Source organism: Physeter macrocephalus, unplaced genomic scaffold, assembly GCF_002837175.3.
Source record: "Physeter macrocephalus isolate SW-GA unplaced genomic scaffold, ASM283717v5 random_1752, whole genome shotgun sequence".
Classification (NCBI taxonomy): Eukaryota; Metazoa; Chordata; class Mammalia; order Artiodactyla; family Physeteridae; genus Physeter; species Physeter macrocephalus.
In genome coordinates, this window is record NW_021146278.1 from 1 (window position 1) to 13,946 (window position 13,946).

Sequence of the window (13,946 nt, forward strand, 5' to 3'; positions counted from 1 at the left end):
AATCCATTGTGTGGAACTTTCATGACTTCTATTTCTTGCATTTAAAAAGCTGACTTTGTATGTTTTGTTTTGAAAGACCTGTAGGGGACCAGACGGAGAACTCCATGCCAACCTTCTGTGCCCTGTGGATGTGGCAGATGTGCCCGAGGGCACCCTGCCTGACAAGCAGAGCACCGAGCAAGCCATACGGTTGTTGGGAAAGATGAAAACATCTGCCAGTCCTTTCTTCCTGGCTGTGGGCTATCATAAGCCGCACATCCCCTTCAGATACCCCAAGGTGAAGAGCTGGCTGAGGGCTGATCCAGCACAGCTGTGACAGCCGTGTCATAGTGAAGGAGGCCACGTCCTGCTGTCCCTGGTCACCAGGGACGCCTGATGGCACTAGTATACTCAGTGGTATGAAGATGGGTTTCAGAGGTCAAGGCTAAGAAGTAGACTTAGGACACGTAAGAATCTTGTTAGAAACGCTTGGCTTCTACTTCCTCCACTGGAGGCTTTTTCCCTAGAAGTCAGTGAGTAATGTTGGGTTGGCTGGTGAGTCATCACGGAGAAGGGATGCAGAGCTGGCCACCGAAGCCTGCAGTAAATGGCGGTCCTTGGTACACAATTCCAGGAGACGTGAAGCCCTCTTCAGTAACTGCCTTTCCCCCTGAGCCCTGAAACACAGGGCACCACGTGGCTTGTTAGAGGCTCGAATCCTGCACTTGTGTGTGTATCGTTTAGAGTATGTAGCCTCTTCTTTTTCAGAGTGTTTTTCAGTTTTTTCCTATCACGTTTTCCCCGGGCCTGAGCAGCCCACCCTTTTGACTTTGCAAAGCACGCCCGTCACTTGCGATGGGCGTGGAGACCAGAGACGTGCTCTTTGATGCTGTGAGTGTCGCGCTTTGATTGGCCCAGGGGATCTTGCCTTCCTAGCAGGAGCTGTCAGCCCCCTTGATGGAGTGAGACCAACTTCTGTCTCTTGTGCGGAAGGAGTTAACCTAGCAGGCCTGACTGTGATCCGTTGAAAGGCCTGCTCGTGAGGTTGGCCCTTGGCCTGGCCTCTGGGAACCTGGATCTCGGGAGTGTTCCCACCATTCCCAGAACTGCCACGTGGCTCCCTAGGCCTGAACTGTTCACGGAAACCCCTCCTTTCCTGCTTCGAGTCCGGGATTTTGATCTGTGCAGGCAGAGGGTGCGTGCGTGACCAGCCCCAGTGAAAATCCTGGGTGCTGAGGCTTTCACGAGCCCCTGCTTCCCTGGCAGCAGCGTTGTACACATGCTGTCACACAGCTTGTTGCTGGTGGAATTGCGCGCCTGCTGTGTGATTTCACCGGGGGAGGACTCTGGCAGCCTGTGCCTGGTTTCCCCCAGATACCCCCTGTGACAATCCCCTTTGCTGACTGGGGCTGGTATCCTTTCGCTGCAGTCATTGCAGCCATGAGTAGGGCTGGGTGCGGACTCCTGTGTGCTCTCCCAGTGAATTTCTGAGCGTGAGGGTGATTTGGGGAACTGGCCACACCTCGGCACACCTTTTCTAGTTGGAGGGGAGGTGGCGACAGGACGAGGAGGGCATCGGTCTCTATGAGGGAAGAGAGCTGTCGCTGCTCGGTTTGTAGGAAACCAGTCGAATGATTTCATTACCACTGGCGTCTCGTGAGAGTGACTTTCAAGTGGGGGAGATACTTGTGTAAACGCATCACAGGCTTAGAGAAGAGGCAGCGTAAACACCAGTAGAGGCCCAGCCTTGTGCCTTTGCCAGAAGAGTGACAGCCTGGTGGCTTTGTGTGCTTTTCCCCCAAGGAATTTCAGAAGCTGTATCCCTTGGAGAACATCACCCTGGCTCCTGATCCCCAGGTCCCTGCCGGCCTCCCTCCCGTGGCCTACAACCCCTGGATGGATATCAGGTGGCGGGAGGATGTCCAAGCCTTAAACCTCAGCGTGCCCTATGGCCCGATTCCCGCCGACTTTCAGGTATCAAGGACGGATTTGGGGGAAGTATTGGGCACTTATGGCTTGGTGTCACGAGTGATGGTGCTTTTCTCAGTGGACATGCTCCATCCCTTGTGTCTTACTGAGAACTTTCTCTGTGTGAGGCGGCCTGTGGAGCGCCGGGGTTGGGGCGAATGTGTTGGGTGGATAGAGAGTCTCCCCTTCAGCGTCTCCGCTTCCAAAGAAGGGGGCATCTGGAGATCTGGGGACTCGCGGGCTGCGGGCCCGGCATGGGGAGAAGCCCTGGGTGACCCTCACTAACTGACAGGAGATGCTGTTGAATCCAGGTGACAGTCTGTCAGGTGTAGGGTGGTTGGCGACTCCTGTGCCACCCAGAACTCTCAGTTTGCTGGTCCTGGTGGGTCCCCTGTGGGAAAGCCGACACGGGCATCCATTACTCTCGGGACGTGGCTTGGTGAGCGGGGCCTTGGCACAGAGGGAGCTGGGACACCAACACGGCCAGCGCCATCCAGCTGCAGTGTCTGGGGTCCGTTTGCCGCGACGTGGGGGTGACTCGCCAGCCCCGCTCTCCCTGGCATGCAGAGCGCACGCTGAGCAACACTCTTTCCGGAATGTTCCGCACGCAGCCCTGCCTTTCTGTTAGCACGTGAACACTCCAGCATCCCGTCTACAGGGGAAGGAAGAGGACAGCGTTTTCACAGCGCTTCCTGGGCTGCCTGCGTCAGAATCCCCACAAGGGCTTGTTAGAAGCACGGCATCCTGGTCCCACTCAGACACAGGGAGTGGGAGGCTGGGGGTGGGGCCCGAGAACCTGCATTTCCAGAAACACACACCTGGTGATTCTAATGCAGGCAGAAGTTTGAGAACCGCTGCCGTAGGGTACGTGTCGAGACAAAACCAAACCACACAGACTGCCCAGGTGTCTCTTGCTCTCTGGCCCCTGTGTTCGGCCGGCAAGGGTTTGGGCGAGGAGGGCTGCGCGTCCCTGCGTCTCGGGTGGCAGTGGTGAGAGTTTGAGAAGCAGCGGGCCCGTCGGTCTGTTGGGTTCCTACTTCCCCTCACAGGGGTTCTGAGAGCGAGGTTTGCGGGAGTTGCAGCTCCGAGGCTGCGCCTGGACGTTGCGTTAGTGACAGTCACTCCCGATGACCCTGTAAATTTTGGACCGCACACCAGCAAGGGCGCTCAGCATTTTGTGTGCTCTTTGGTCCCCGTGGGACCCTAGCGGGGGGCCTGCTGTCTCTGTTGTCCAGGTGAGGACACTAGAGACTTGCCCAGATCACGCGGTTACTGCGGAGGAGCGCCCCCGGGAGGTGTGATGCCAGAGCCCCCGCCTTTGTTTCCTTGGCTCTGACCAGTCTAGGTTTGAATTCCAGTTACCCCGCCCCAGCTGCATGGCTGCTGGCGAGTTATCCTATCTCCCTGAGCCTCGGTGTCCTTATCTGCAAAATCGACCCAAGGTGGGGGAAGGTTTTCCGTGATGGCTGCTGCTCTGGAGGTTTTCAGTGGGGACCACAGTGAACGTCTGGGATGTCTAGGACAGTGTCGGCTGCACGGCGAGGGTGCCTTCCCGATTGTCTCAGCCCCTCCTCTCACCACGCCCACTGGCGGTGTAGCTGCCCAGTTGGACGCACAGGTTCACAGTGTGACCCAGAGGACCTCCCTGGTGTACTCGTGTGCTGATCCCCGCCCCACACTCACCTTGCACTTGGCCCTGCTCATCACCTGCCTGCAGCTCAGGGTCTTGAGCCTCTGGGTTCTGTGCCCCCTTCAGCCGTCAGCCCTCTAACTCAGTGCCGCGTGCGTGAGCCTGGGGCCATGCGGGGATCGCTGGTGTGCGGCCCCCTCTCCCCCGTGTCCAGCTCCCCTCTGGGCTTTGCTGAGGCCCCGTGGCCGGTCACTCACTCCTCCCGCCAGCTCCTGAGCACGCGCGTCCCTCTAGCCTCGTCCTGACTGCAGTACCCTGACCACAGGACAGTCCGGCCACCCTGTCCACTCTCAAGCCCGCGTCCTCTGCTCGGCTCCCTCTTGCCCTCTGCAGCTGCTCTGAACCCTCACCACTCACCCCCCCGCCCCCCCGCCCTTCTGCCCCATCTCTCAGCAGATGACTGTACTTCCTGTTTCAGAGGCAGAGGCTGGTTAGCAGTCTGAGGAAGGGGAAGGCACAGGCTGAACGTGGGTACACATTCTGGCTGTGCCCCTTGCCAGCTGTGTGTCTCTAGGCAAGTTAACCAACCTCTCGGAGCCTTGGAGTCCTCCTGTGTAAGATGGAAGTGGTAATGCTCACCTTCTGGGGTGGTTCGGAGGATCAGATGGCACCCGGCAGGTACTCGGTAAACGGGAGCTGTAAATAACGTCCCTCACTTGTAGCCAGAATTGTGCGTGCCTGTGTGCTGAGTTTGCGGCCTTCTCGCTGGTCTCAGAAGAAGAGCAGCAGGGGCTCGGGCCCTCCCTACCCCGTTCCCCCTCCTTGCCTCTCCTCCCAACTTCCATCCAGCCTCTACGTCCGCTGCCATGCGTCCCATCTTCAGAAGTGCCGCCTCCCTGGCCCCTGCCTGTTTCTTCCCCTTCCTGCTCCTTCACCCGTCCTCCACGGGAGAATGAGCGCGACGTGCTCTGTTCTGGCTGCGTCTGTGGCCTCACTGTCCTTTCGTTCTTCGTCCACCTCTTCTGCCTCCCCATCCCACTAAGCGTCCTCTCATCTGGGTCAGCCCTGATCTCGCTGGCAAATAAAATGCATCCTTGTGGGTCCTGACCTTCCCTGAATCCCTGCTGCCCTCTCACTGTTGAGAGAGCTACGCCTTCTGGAAATGTCTGCTTCCTGGGCTTCCTTGCCAAGCCTCCTGGGCCCCCTCCACTGCAGTCCCCAGGGCAGGCCCCTCGTTCTGTGTCTGCCACTGAGGAGGTGCTGCTCTCTCTCCGGGGTCAAGCCCAGGCCCCCCCACCCCGTGTGTTGTTTATGCTCTTCGTCCCCAGCCCTGCCCGCCGAGCCTGCTGTGGATGAGCCCCGGAACAACCTCTCCAGCCCCACCCTCCTGATTCCAGACGTGTCCGTCTGTCTGTCCACTGGTTGCTAGAGGCCCCGTGTGGCTGCACCACCATTGCTGCTCTTCCTTTTCTCCCCCTCCTCCTCCTCCTGTGCCCCCCGCCCCCTCCGTGCCGTTGAATCGCGCTGCCAGCCTGACGAGAAACCTGGAGCTCCCCTTGGAGTCCTCAGTTCCTTTCCCTGCTTGCTCCTTCCCCTCCCCCGCTCCTACCCCATCTCCCTAAATTCCTCTTGCTCCTCCGGCATGACTCTGCGGACCACCGCAGTGCTCTGGTCTTGGTTTGTCGCTTCAACGAGCGGCCGCGGAGCCTGCCCCGTGCGCGCAGCGCTGATCTAGCGCTGGTTCCCCTCGAGCCCCTGGCGTCTGCTCCGGGCTCTCGGTGGCGGACCCTCATTCACCTGCGGCCCGGACTGTGTCACTTCCTCTCCTCGGGTGACCTTGGTGCCTTCGTTGGCCTCCAACCCGAGACCTCCACTCCTTGGATGGACCCTCTGGGTCCGCGCCATCTGGCCGTGACCTGCCTTTTCAGCGTCCTGTCCTGCTCCCCGGCCCTCCCATGTGACTCTCCAGCCACACTGGCCAGCTTGCTGGCCCAAAACGTGCCCTGGCCTGCGGTGACTCCACGCTGTTCCACGCTCTGCAGCCCCTGCTTGGGGCATCCGACCCCCGCTTGTCTGACCGCCAGCTCGTCTCCTCAAATGCTAACTCCTCTGTGACGCCTCCCCCGCTTTCCCCAGGCGACTCCAGGGCTCGTTCTCCAGGCTCGTCCCTGGGCCCCGCCGGTAACGCACGTTTTCTTGTCTCCATGCCTGTCCTCGCCGGACGGGTGGCTCGGTGAGGTTGACGACCACATCTGCTGCTTCTCCTGTCTCCAGGGGCCCGCACAGGAAGGAAGGCGTCCCCTTGACTAGTACACAGCCATCCTGACAGCTGTCTTCTGTCCCCAGGAGGACCGAGGTTCCCCAAGTTACAGACGGGAGACTTTTATCTACCAGAAGGTAGAAGTAGCCAGGGTTCAGCATAATCCTTCTAGAAGGTTAGATGGATATCCATTGTTTTCACCACCTGGGGAGGGGGCGAGTCTCATGACTGTTCTCACCGCGGGTCCGGCTGACAGGACCAGCTGGGACACGTGGAAGCTGGGGCTGGTCTGATCGCTTGGCCGCTCCCTCGCTTCTCCCCTGTGGCAGGGGTAGGGGACTCATCTTTTTCTTTGGGATTTGTGAGCGAGGCGGGGGAAGAGTCAGCCCAGCAGAGGCCGTGGCTCTTTCACGGAGCCTGTCTGCTCCGGAAGCCGCTCTGGGGTTGAGGGTCCGTGGAGGGTGTGCTGCTCTGCCTCCTCCGCCGCCGTTCTCCTGCCTGCGGGCAGTTTGTTGGGAAGGAGGCGCGCGTGCCAGCCACAGGCTGTGAGGGCAGCGGCTGCCGTCTGCTGGGTTACGAAGAGCTCAGGGGAGAGGCCCACTCACGGCCGTTGTTAGAGTTGAGTTGCGTCCCTCAGAAAGATCCGTGGAAGTCCTGACCCCCGGAGCCTCAGAATGTGGCCTTGTTTGGAAATAGGGTCATTGCAGGTGTGACTGGTCAGGATGAGGTCATGCTGCCGTGGGGTGGCCCCTGACCCAGTATGGCTGGGGTCCTTGTGAGAAGAAGCGCCAAGGATTGTGGCCACCACCAGAAGCTAGAACGTTCCTCCCCTGGGGCCTTCAGAGAGGCTGTGCCGACACCTTGAGTTCGGACTGCTGGCTGCCAGAACTGGGAGGCGATCTGTTCCTGTTGTTTTAAGCCACCAAGTGTGTCAGGAGCGGCCCAGGAAATGAATACAGCTATGTGGTATCTTTGGTGTGACCCTCAGCAGACCTTGGAAGGCTGAGGAGTCAGTTTCTGTGCACACGGTTGTCTCCTGGGGCCCGCAGGAGTATGTGAAGGAGACAGAAAGGAATAGTAAGTGGCACATCCGTGTGCTGTGATCCGTGCCCTAAAGTGAAAACTGATTTGCTTAGCAAGGAATCCTCCTCGTGGACGTGTGGGTTTCGCTGTGGCTGTACAGGGGGGGCGGGGTGGTGAGATGACAGGGAGTCGAGTGTTCCGTTTTGGCTCAGAAGGTCATCAAGGGCACCCGAGGGCTGGGGCTCGGGAGCGGCGCTCAGGCGAGCACTTTCACTGGCAGTCACTCTCGTTTTTATTCTTATTCTTTAAATTGCAGCGGAAAATCCGCCAGAGCTACTTCGCCTGTGTTTCGTACTTGGACACGCAGGTTGGCCACCTTTTGAGCGCTCTGGACGCTCTTCAGCTGGCGGGCAGCACGGTTGTGGTGCTCACGTCGGATCACGGTAAGCGTTTCGAAATGCCCGGCTGAGGCGCTCAAAGCATCTGACCTTTTCTGGGAGAACTTTCCTAGACTGCCTGAAATAGGTGTGTATTCTCCTTTGCGAATCAGCAGTGCCCTGAGTCTGGAGTCTTGGGTGCTTTTCTGGCCACCTTGTTAGTCCCGGGACTTCTCTCCATGGAGGCGGGCCCTCTTTTGGGTCAAAGAAGCATCTCGGGGGCTTGGGTGATGGAGCTGGGTGGGTGGGGGGACCTTGTAGTAACTGTGGTTTCTTGGTGAGCTCAGCGGGAGCCGTCCATTTGTGTGGGGAGCCCCATTTAACCCATTTCTAACCTAGAGGGTTGGAGGACTTTTACTTTCTCTTACAAAGATCCAGAACAATCCTGGCAGAGCCCAGCAAGGCCCTCAGACCCGACTTACCCCTTCCACCCCCAGCCCCGCTGTCCTCTCTTGCAGGAGCCTGGGGTTCACAATTCTGTGTCTCTCCTAGGCAGTTTCTCACTTTTTCCAAAAGTGGAAACATCTTTTTTAAAAAATTCTTTTTAATTTTTGCCAGGGTGTGTTTGAGGCCAGTGAGCCCCAGTTATCCTCCCTCACCCCCAAATTGTTTTGAAGCCAGTCTCAGGTGGTGCAGTTTTCTGAACAGTATTTCTAACAAATTTGGCTCTTTTGAAGTTTAACCACACTGCTGTCATCCTACCTAGAAACAGGAAACAGTTCTCTAATATCGTCGAATATGAAGTGGGACAGTGTTCGATCATAGCATGTGCTCACTGTAACAAGAGAGAAGTATACAGAGCACATCGCGTAGGGCCCGAGCACCCTGCCCTTTATCCCACCTGCCCAGAGCTAACTGGTGCTGACAGATCGGGGGTCCATCCGCCTGCCTTCAGTCGTGCATATACACGGGGCTATACGTCGTGAGCGTGTATGTGCGTAACGTATCGTCGTGGAACGTGGCAGGACTGATTGTGCTTGTGTCCCGTTTTGTTCCCTGGCTTGTTTTTTCCACTTAATGGCACAGACAGTTCTCCTTGTCATTTCTCACAGGCCTACCTTGCACCTTGTAAAGACCCGTATTGTTTTGTTAAGTGTGGAGGTGTAATTTTTCACCGTTTGCCTAATGATCTGCCATCCCCTTCCGGACCTTCTTCTCAGCGCCCGGTTTTCTCCACCAGCGCTTCCGCAGTCCACTGCACCCCCGTGAAGGCAGGGTCACCCGAAGCTCGCTTTGGCTCGGAGGCAGCTATAGCTGATTACAAATGGCCCTTCTCAAAGGGCCCTCCTGGGACTGCCTGCGTCCGAACCACAGAAGCCTTCTTGAACCCATGCACAGCAGCTTTTTGTAGTTTGGCTTTTTTTTTTTAATACGAAATACTCAACATACAGTCTCTTTTATATTTTTTATATCAAAAAGGGCACTCAAACATGAAGTGATTGCCAAGTTCCATCTTGGGGTATTCAAGCTATCTTTTGCTTTAAATGAGGGCTGGGGGTGTTTTTTTAATCAAGGTTAAGGGTCTGGAATCAGAAGTTACATTTTCTTGGTCTCTGGTATGTCTTAAAAATTGAAAAAGATACTAATTTTTAAAGTTGAGCAATTGTGCCACAGTTTCACAGCTCCTGTTTTGGTGGTACACACCCTCTGGATGATCAGGTTTTGCTTCCTCTGGCTTTAACAACAGGGAATGAAATGGTGTCTAACTGAAATGAGCCAGCCACGAGGTGATTATTCTCTTTCTGTCATTCTGTGTGCTTTTTATGAACCAGGGTGGGCTCTAGGCGAACACGGAGAATGGGCCAAATACAGCAATTTTGACGTCACTACTCGCGTGCCCCTGGTGTTCTATGTTCCGGGAAGGACGGCTCCGCTTCCGGCGGCAGGCGACAAGCTTTTCCCATACCTCGACCCTTTTGATTCCATCTCAGAATCAGTGGAGCCAGGTACGAAAATTGAGGAGTGATGCTGCTTGACCTGGCCTTCCTGCGCGCGGAAGGGGAGTGGCAGGCCCAGAGCTAACGAGTATGGCCCCTGTGCACAGGGGCTTGGAGGGGGGCGGGACAGAGGAGCAGCTGGCACCCCCAGGATGGGGAGGGCTGTCGTAGAGGTGACGGCAGTGTGCTCTGAGCTCAGAGGAGGGGGTAGCAGACTCCACTGGGGCAGGGGCTGCCTGCTTACCGGTGAGCACAAGTCCGTTACCTGCTCACTTCTGGCCGGGACTCCGCTCGGCAGCATCTCCATCCGCTGAAGCACCGGCTCTGTCAAATCAGTGCTTCTGGCTTTTGCCGTCGTCCCCAGGAGTGAAGGGCAAGTTTACTTTGACCTCCGTGTCCCAGTCCTCCCAAGCTGGTCCTCTCCAGGTAGCGTCAGGCCCGTGGTTATCCTGGTCTTTGTCTTCCGAAAAGCTCCAGTTTGAGAAAGCACTTCCGGAAACATCACTTGCGCAAGATGGCCATCCCTGCCACGGGGGTCGACCCGTGTGGGTTCTCTGTGAGTTGTCTCCTGACTCGATCTGCTCAGCGCAGAGATGAGTCGTGTACTTCAGGTGGCATTTGCTCTTTTTGGAGTGCTTTCGCTGTGAACTCTACTAAACCGGGTTGCCCCCTTTCGGGACTTCTGCATTTAATCCATCTTGTTAATGTCTAAATCCTGCACTTTCTATTGATTCTTGTTTAAATTTTTCTTGGTTCTGGCCCATCATTCTGGCCTTTCTGGATCCTCCCGAGTTTGTTTTCTACGGCCCAATTTTATTTTCCACACATTTGATTTCTGTGTGCTGCATGCACTGTCGTCTTTCTTGTCATTGATAAGACTGTTAAACAGTGTCAGGACATGATTATAGCCCTTTATTTGCTGGGAGAAATCTCCTGACAGGTTGAGAATCCTTTTTGAAACTTCAGTTGGGAAGTGTTCAGGTTGTAAATCGATGTAACTGCACTGTCATCCTGCTTATTTCCAAATTTTGTCTCTAGCCGGTATGTCTTCCCTGATCTTTGCACTTGGATTTCCAACAGCCTGTCCCAGTTGGCCAGTCTAATGTGCCCAAAGCTGAACATTTGACCTTAAGCCTTTCTTTTGACGCTCTTCCCCGTCTCAGGAAATGGCAGTAGTCGCCCAGGCCACAGAACCATGGGGCCATCGGCCCCTGTCTTTTTCTGTCATAGTCTGTACGCGATTCGTGGTGTGTCAGCAAGCCTGTCACTCTCCATTCAGAATATGTCCACACCACATCCCCCACCACCGTGGGCCACACTGCCACCGTCTCTTGCTAAACTCTCCTTGCTGGTGACCTTGATCCCTGGAGTTTTTCCTCAGTGTTCCTGATTTTAACAGCCACAGTGAGCCTGATAAAACCCAAGTCAGGTGGTGTCACAGCCCTGCTCTGGGGCCTCCTACGCTCCTGGGTCAAGTCTGAGTAAAAAGTCCTTACAGTGGCCAACAAGGCCTGTCGTCCTCTGGGACCCCGCATCTCCCTGACCTCGTGTCTTTCAAGCGTCCGGGCCGGCTGTCTTGCACAACGACCCACAGCCTGGATTTGTCTGATTGCTTCCTCGGGACTAGATGCAGGGCCGACGCTTCAGACGCGTGCACACGTGTGAGGCTGTGGCTCAAGCCGTACCCCATCGGGGGCACTTCATGGCGGCCTGGGCCATTATTAGTGATGCCAAGCTTGACGGCCTGGTTAAGGCGGTTGGTTGTGTCAGCCAGGTCTTGCCCTTGTAAAGGTATCTTTTAAAAAAGCTTTCTTCACCTTTTTTCTTTTTATTTTACTTACAAACCAAATGCGTCAGAAATAAAATTGAGCCGTGTAGAGCAAGCGCTTAAAGGTCCAGAAAGGCTAGAATGATGGCCCAAGGTCACAATAAATTTTAACAGGAGTCAATATAAAGCGTAGGATTTAGACTTTAAAGATAAATCACCCATAATGAGGTACCGTTTCACACACATTAGAACGGCTGTTATCAAAACAAACAGCAAACAACAGTACTGGCAAGGGTGTGGAGAAATTGGAGCCCTCGGACATTGCCGGTGGGAACGTAAAACGGTACAGTCGCTGTGGAAAAGAGTTTGGTGGTTCCTCAAAAGGTTAAACATAGAATGGCCGTGTGGCTCGGCAGTTCCACTCCTAGGTATATAGCCCACAGAACTGAAAGCAGGCATTCAAAGAAAAACGTGTAGAAGAATGTTCATAGCGTTAATTAATAGCCAAAAGGTGGGAGCAACCCGAGTGTCTATTGACAGATGAATGAATAAGCAAAACGTGGCGCGTCCATACAGTGGGATATCATTCAGCCTTAAAGGGAAGGAAACTCTGACACGTGCTACGACGTGGGTGGACTCTCTGAAGACATGATGCTAAGTGACAGAAGCCAGGCACAAAAGGACACATACTCTAGATGTGTCCGCACGCACGCGCCTAGAGTAGTCAACACATAGAGACAGAAAGTAGCAGGGTGGGTGCCAGGAGCTGGGGCGGGGGGCGACGGGGAGTTGTGCAAGGTGAAGAGAGTTCTGCGATGGATGGTGGGGCTGTACTTAATGCCACCGACCCGGACACTAAAAAATGGGTAAGGTGGTAAACTTTATGTCGTGTGTATTTTACAACAATAAAAGGGCGACGGATCAAGTGCAGACTTCCAAAAAGGAGTGATCCGCGGGGTGATACTATGAGGCTCGGAATAGCCTGTCCTCAACAGACTCCTCCCCAGCGGTCTGGGCCTCCACCGATGACCCTTGCCCGAATCACTTAAGCACTGGTGGGTCCTAAGTTCAAATCGTGTTTAGAAGTGCCCTGCTATCGGATGAGGTGCCGAGTCGGCTTCGTTCCTAAAACTCTCGGGCTAAGAATAAATGCTGTAAAAGAGCAGAAGTCGGCGTGTAGGGCCTGGGCGCGCACTCTGCTCGCGCTGCCTGGCTGCAGCAGGCTTCCGCGCTGTAACCCCCTCCGCCGGGCTGCTTCCTCTTTCAGGCCGGCAAGCCGGGGACCTCGTGGAACTGCTCTCTCTCTTCCCCACGCTCGCGGGACTCGCAGGGCTGCGCGTCCCTCCTCGATGCCCCATCCCCTCGTTTCACGTGGAGCTGTGCCGCGAAGGCCGGAACCTTCTGAAGCATTTTCAGGTCCGTGACTCGGAAGAAGATCCGTACGTCCGTGGTAATCCCCGTGAGTTGGTGGCCTATAGCCAGTACCCCCGGCCTGCAGACTGTCCTCAGTGGAATTCTGACAAGCCGAGTTTAAAAGATATAAAGGTCATGGGCTATTCCATACGCACCGTAGACTATAGGTATACCGTGTGGGTTGGCTTCAGTCCCCGGGAATTTCTGGCTAACTTTTCAGACGTCCATGCAGGGGAGCTGTATTTTGTAGCTTCTGACCCTTGGCAGGATCACAATATGTATAATGACTCCCAAGGCGGAGCCCTTCCCCGACCTTTGACGCCTTGAGTTCTGCCAACCGCAGAGGGCATACGTCACGCTCTCCCGTCCAGCTGGCGAGAGAAGGAATTACACTGGTTATGTCGTGATTACCTGTAATATTGGAAGCAACCCCAGGGGTAGGCAGTCAAAACATGCGTCAACAATTTGGCCTAAGAACACGTAACAGCCGAAACTTTGGATTTGTCTTTATAATTGGTAATTAGACTGGGCTGAACCTCTTCTTTCCTTTTTTGGGGAACAGTCATAGCTTATTTGTTGAATGAGTAAGTACAGAGTTGAGCAAACTAAAATTGTCATAACTTGAGCTATCAAGACCATAATAACTGAACATAACACTGTACTCAAGAAATACTTTAAGTATTTGTGAAATTTCGTGCATTTCAAAAAGTAACCACGTGTCAAATTAGGTTTGACACAAAGTTCCTAGTTCTTTTGTTTATAATTTAATAATATATCTTATTTAGCCCAATATATTCAAAATATTATATCAACACGTAATCTAGGTTTCTTTTTAAAATGTAAAGTTAAATAATAATGCTAGATGCCAGGGCCTTAAAGTCTAGCTTCAGTTTTTCTAAGATCGCAAATTTTCAAATCCAAAAATAAGATATGCATGAGGTGATTAATATGGAATTTCTACATCAAATAATAAATAATGCTCACTAAACTAGAGGCATGAGATGTATGAGAAGTTCAGTTAAAATTTTTCAGAGACTTTTCTGGCCCAGATAATAATTTGTTAGCAAGTAATATGACCTTTGAACCCAAAGGCATCTATTAAAAGGCATCTTTATTCACAGTGGAAAATAGTTACAGGCATAACTGTATCCATGAATTGAGTCATCCAAAACCATTAGTGTTCTCCCTCTCTAGAGATGGTTGGTTGCAGACATCCATTTATCCAGGAGACAGGAAGTAGTCTACTTTTTACGTGCTGATTAAAGACAACATTAATTTTATTAAATTCTAAATTATTTTGAGAACAGTGAAAACTTTTCATTAATATAATATTAGGTGATTTCTAATCCCCCAGAATGTGGTTCTATATTCCCTAAATATGAAAGGAACCAGAAAGGCAGGTGGTAGTAATAAGCTTAGCCTACGTCATCTTAAAAATGATGGAATATTCACAGGTCATATTCACAACACGTTGAAGTTGATCAATTATCAGTAGTCACCAGAAGAGTCAAGCACTCTCTTAATAAACATC

The 13,946-nt window shown here is 53.8% G+C and overlaps 1 protein-coding gene across 1 annotated transcript; it reads left to right on the forward strand.

The window, feature by feature from the left end:
- Nucleotides 1–57: 57 nt before the first annotated feature.
- LOC102983735 (iduronate 2-sulfatase) lies at nucleotides 58–12,839 on the forward strand. Its single transcript, XM_028486481.2, has 5 exons — nucleotides 58–277; nucleotides 1,783–1,953; nucleotides 7,177–7,303; nucleotides 9,070–9,243; nucleotides 12,270–12,839. The coding sequence occupies exons 1-5, from the start codon at nucleotides 203–205 to the stop codon at nucleotides 12,740–12,742; spliced, it is 1,020 nt and encodes a 339-aa protein (XP_028342282.1). The 5' UTR covers nucleotides 58–202; the 3' UTR covers nucleotides 12,743–12,839.
- The last annotated feature ends 1,107 nt before the right edge of the window (nucleotides 12,840–13,946 follow it).

Coding starts and splice junctions, on each gene's coding strand:
- LOC102983735 (XM_028486481.2), top strand. CDS start 203: ATGAAAACATCTGCCAGTCCTTTCTTCCTGGCTGTGGGCTATCATAAG. Junction 278..1,782: donor TCCCCTTCAGATACCCCAAG/GTGAAGAGCTGG, acceptor TTTTCCCCCAAG/GAATTTCAGAAGCTGTATCC. Junction 9,244..12,269: donor CTCAGAATCAGTGGAGCCAG/GTACGAAAATTG, acceptor TTCCTCTTTCAG/GCCGGCAAGCCGGGGACCTC.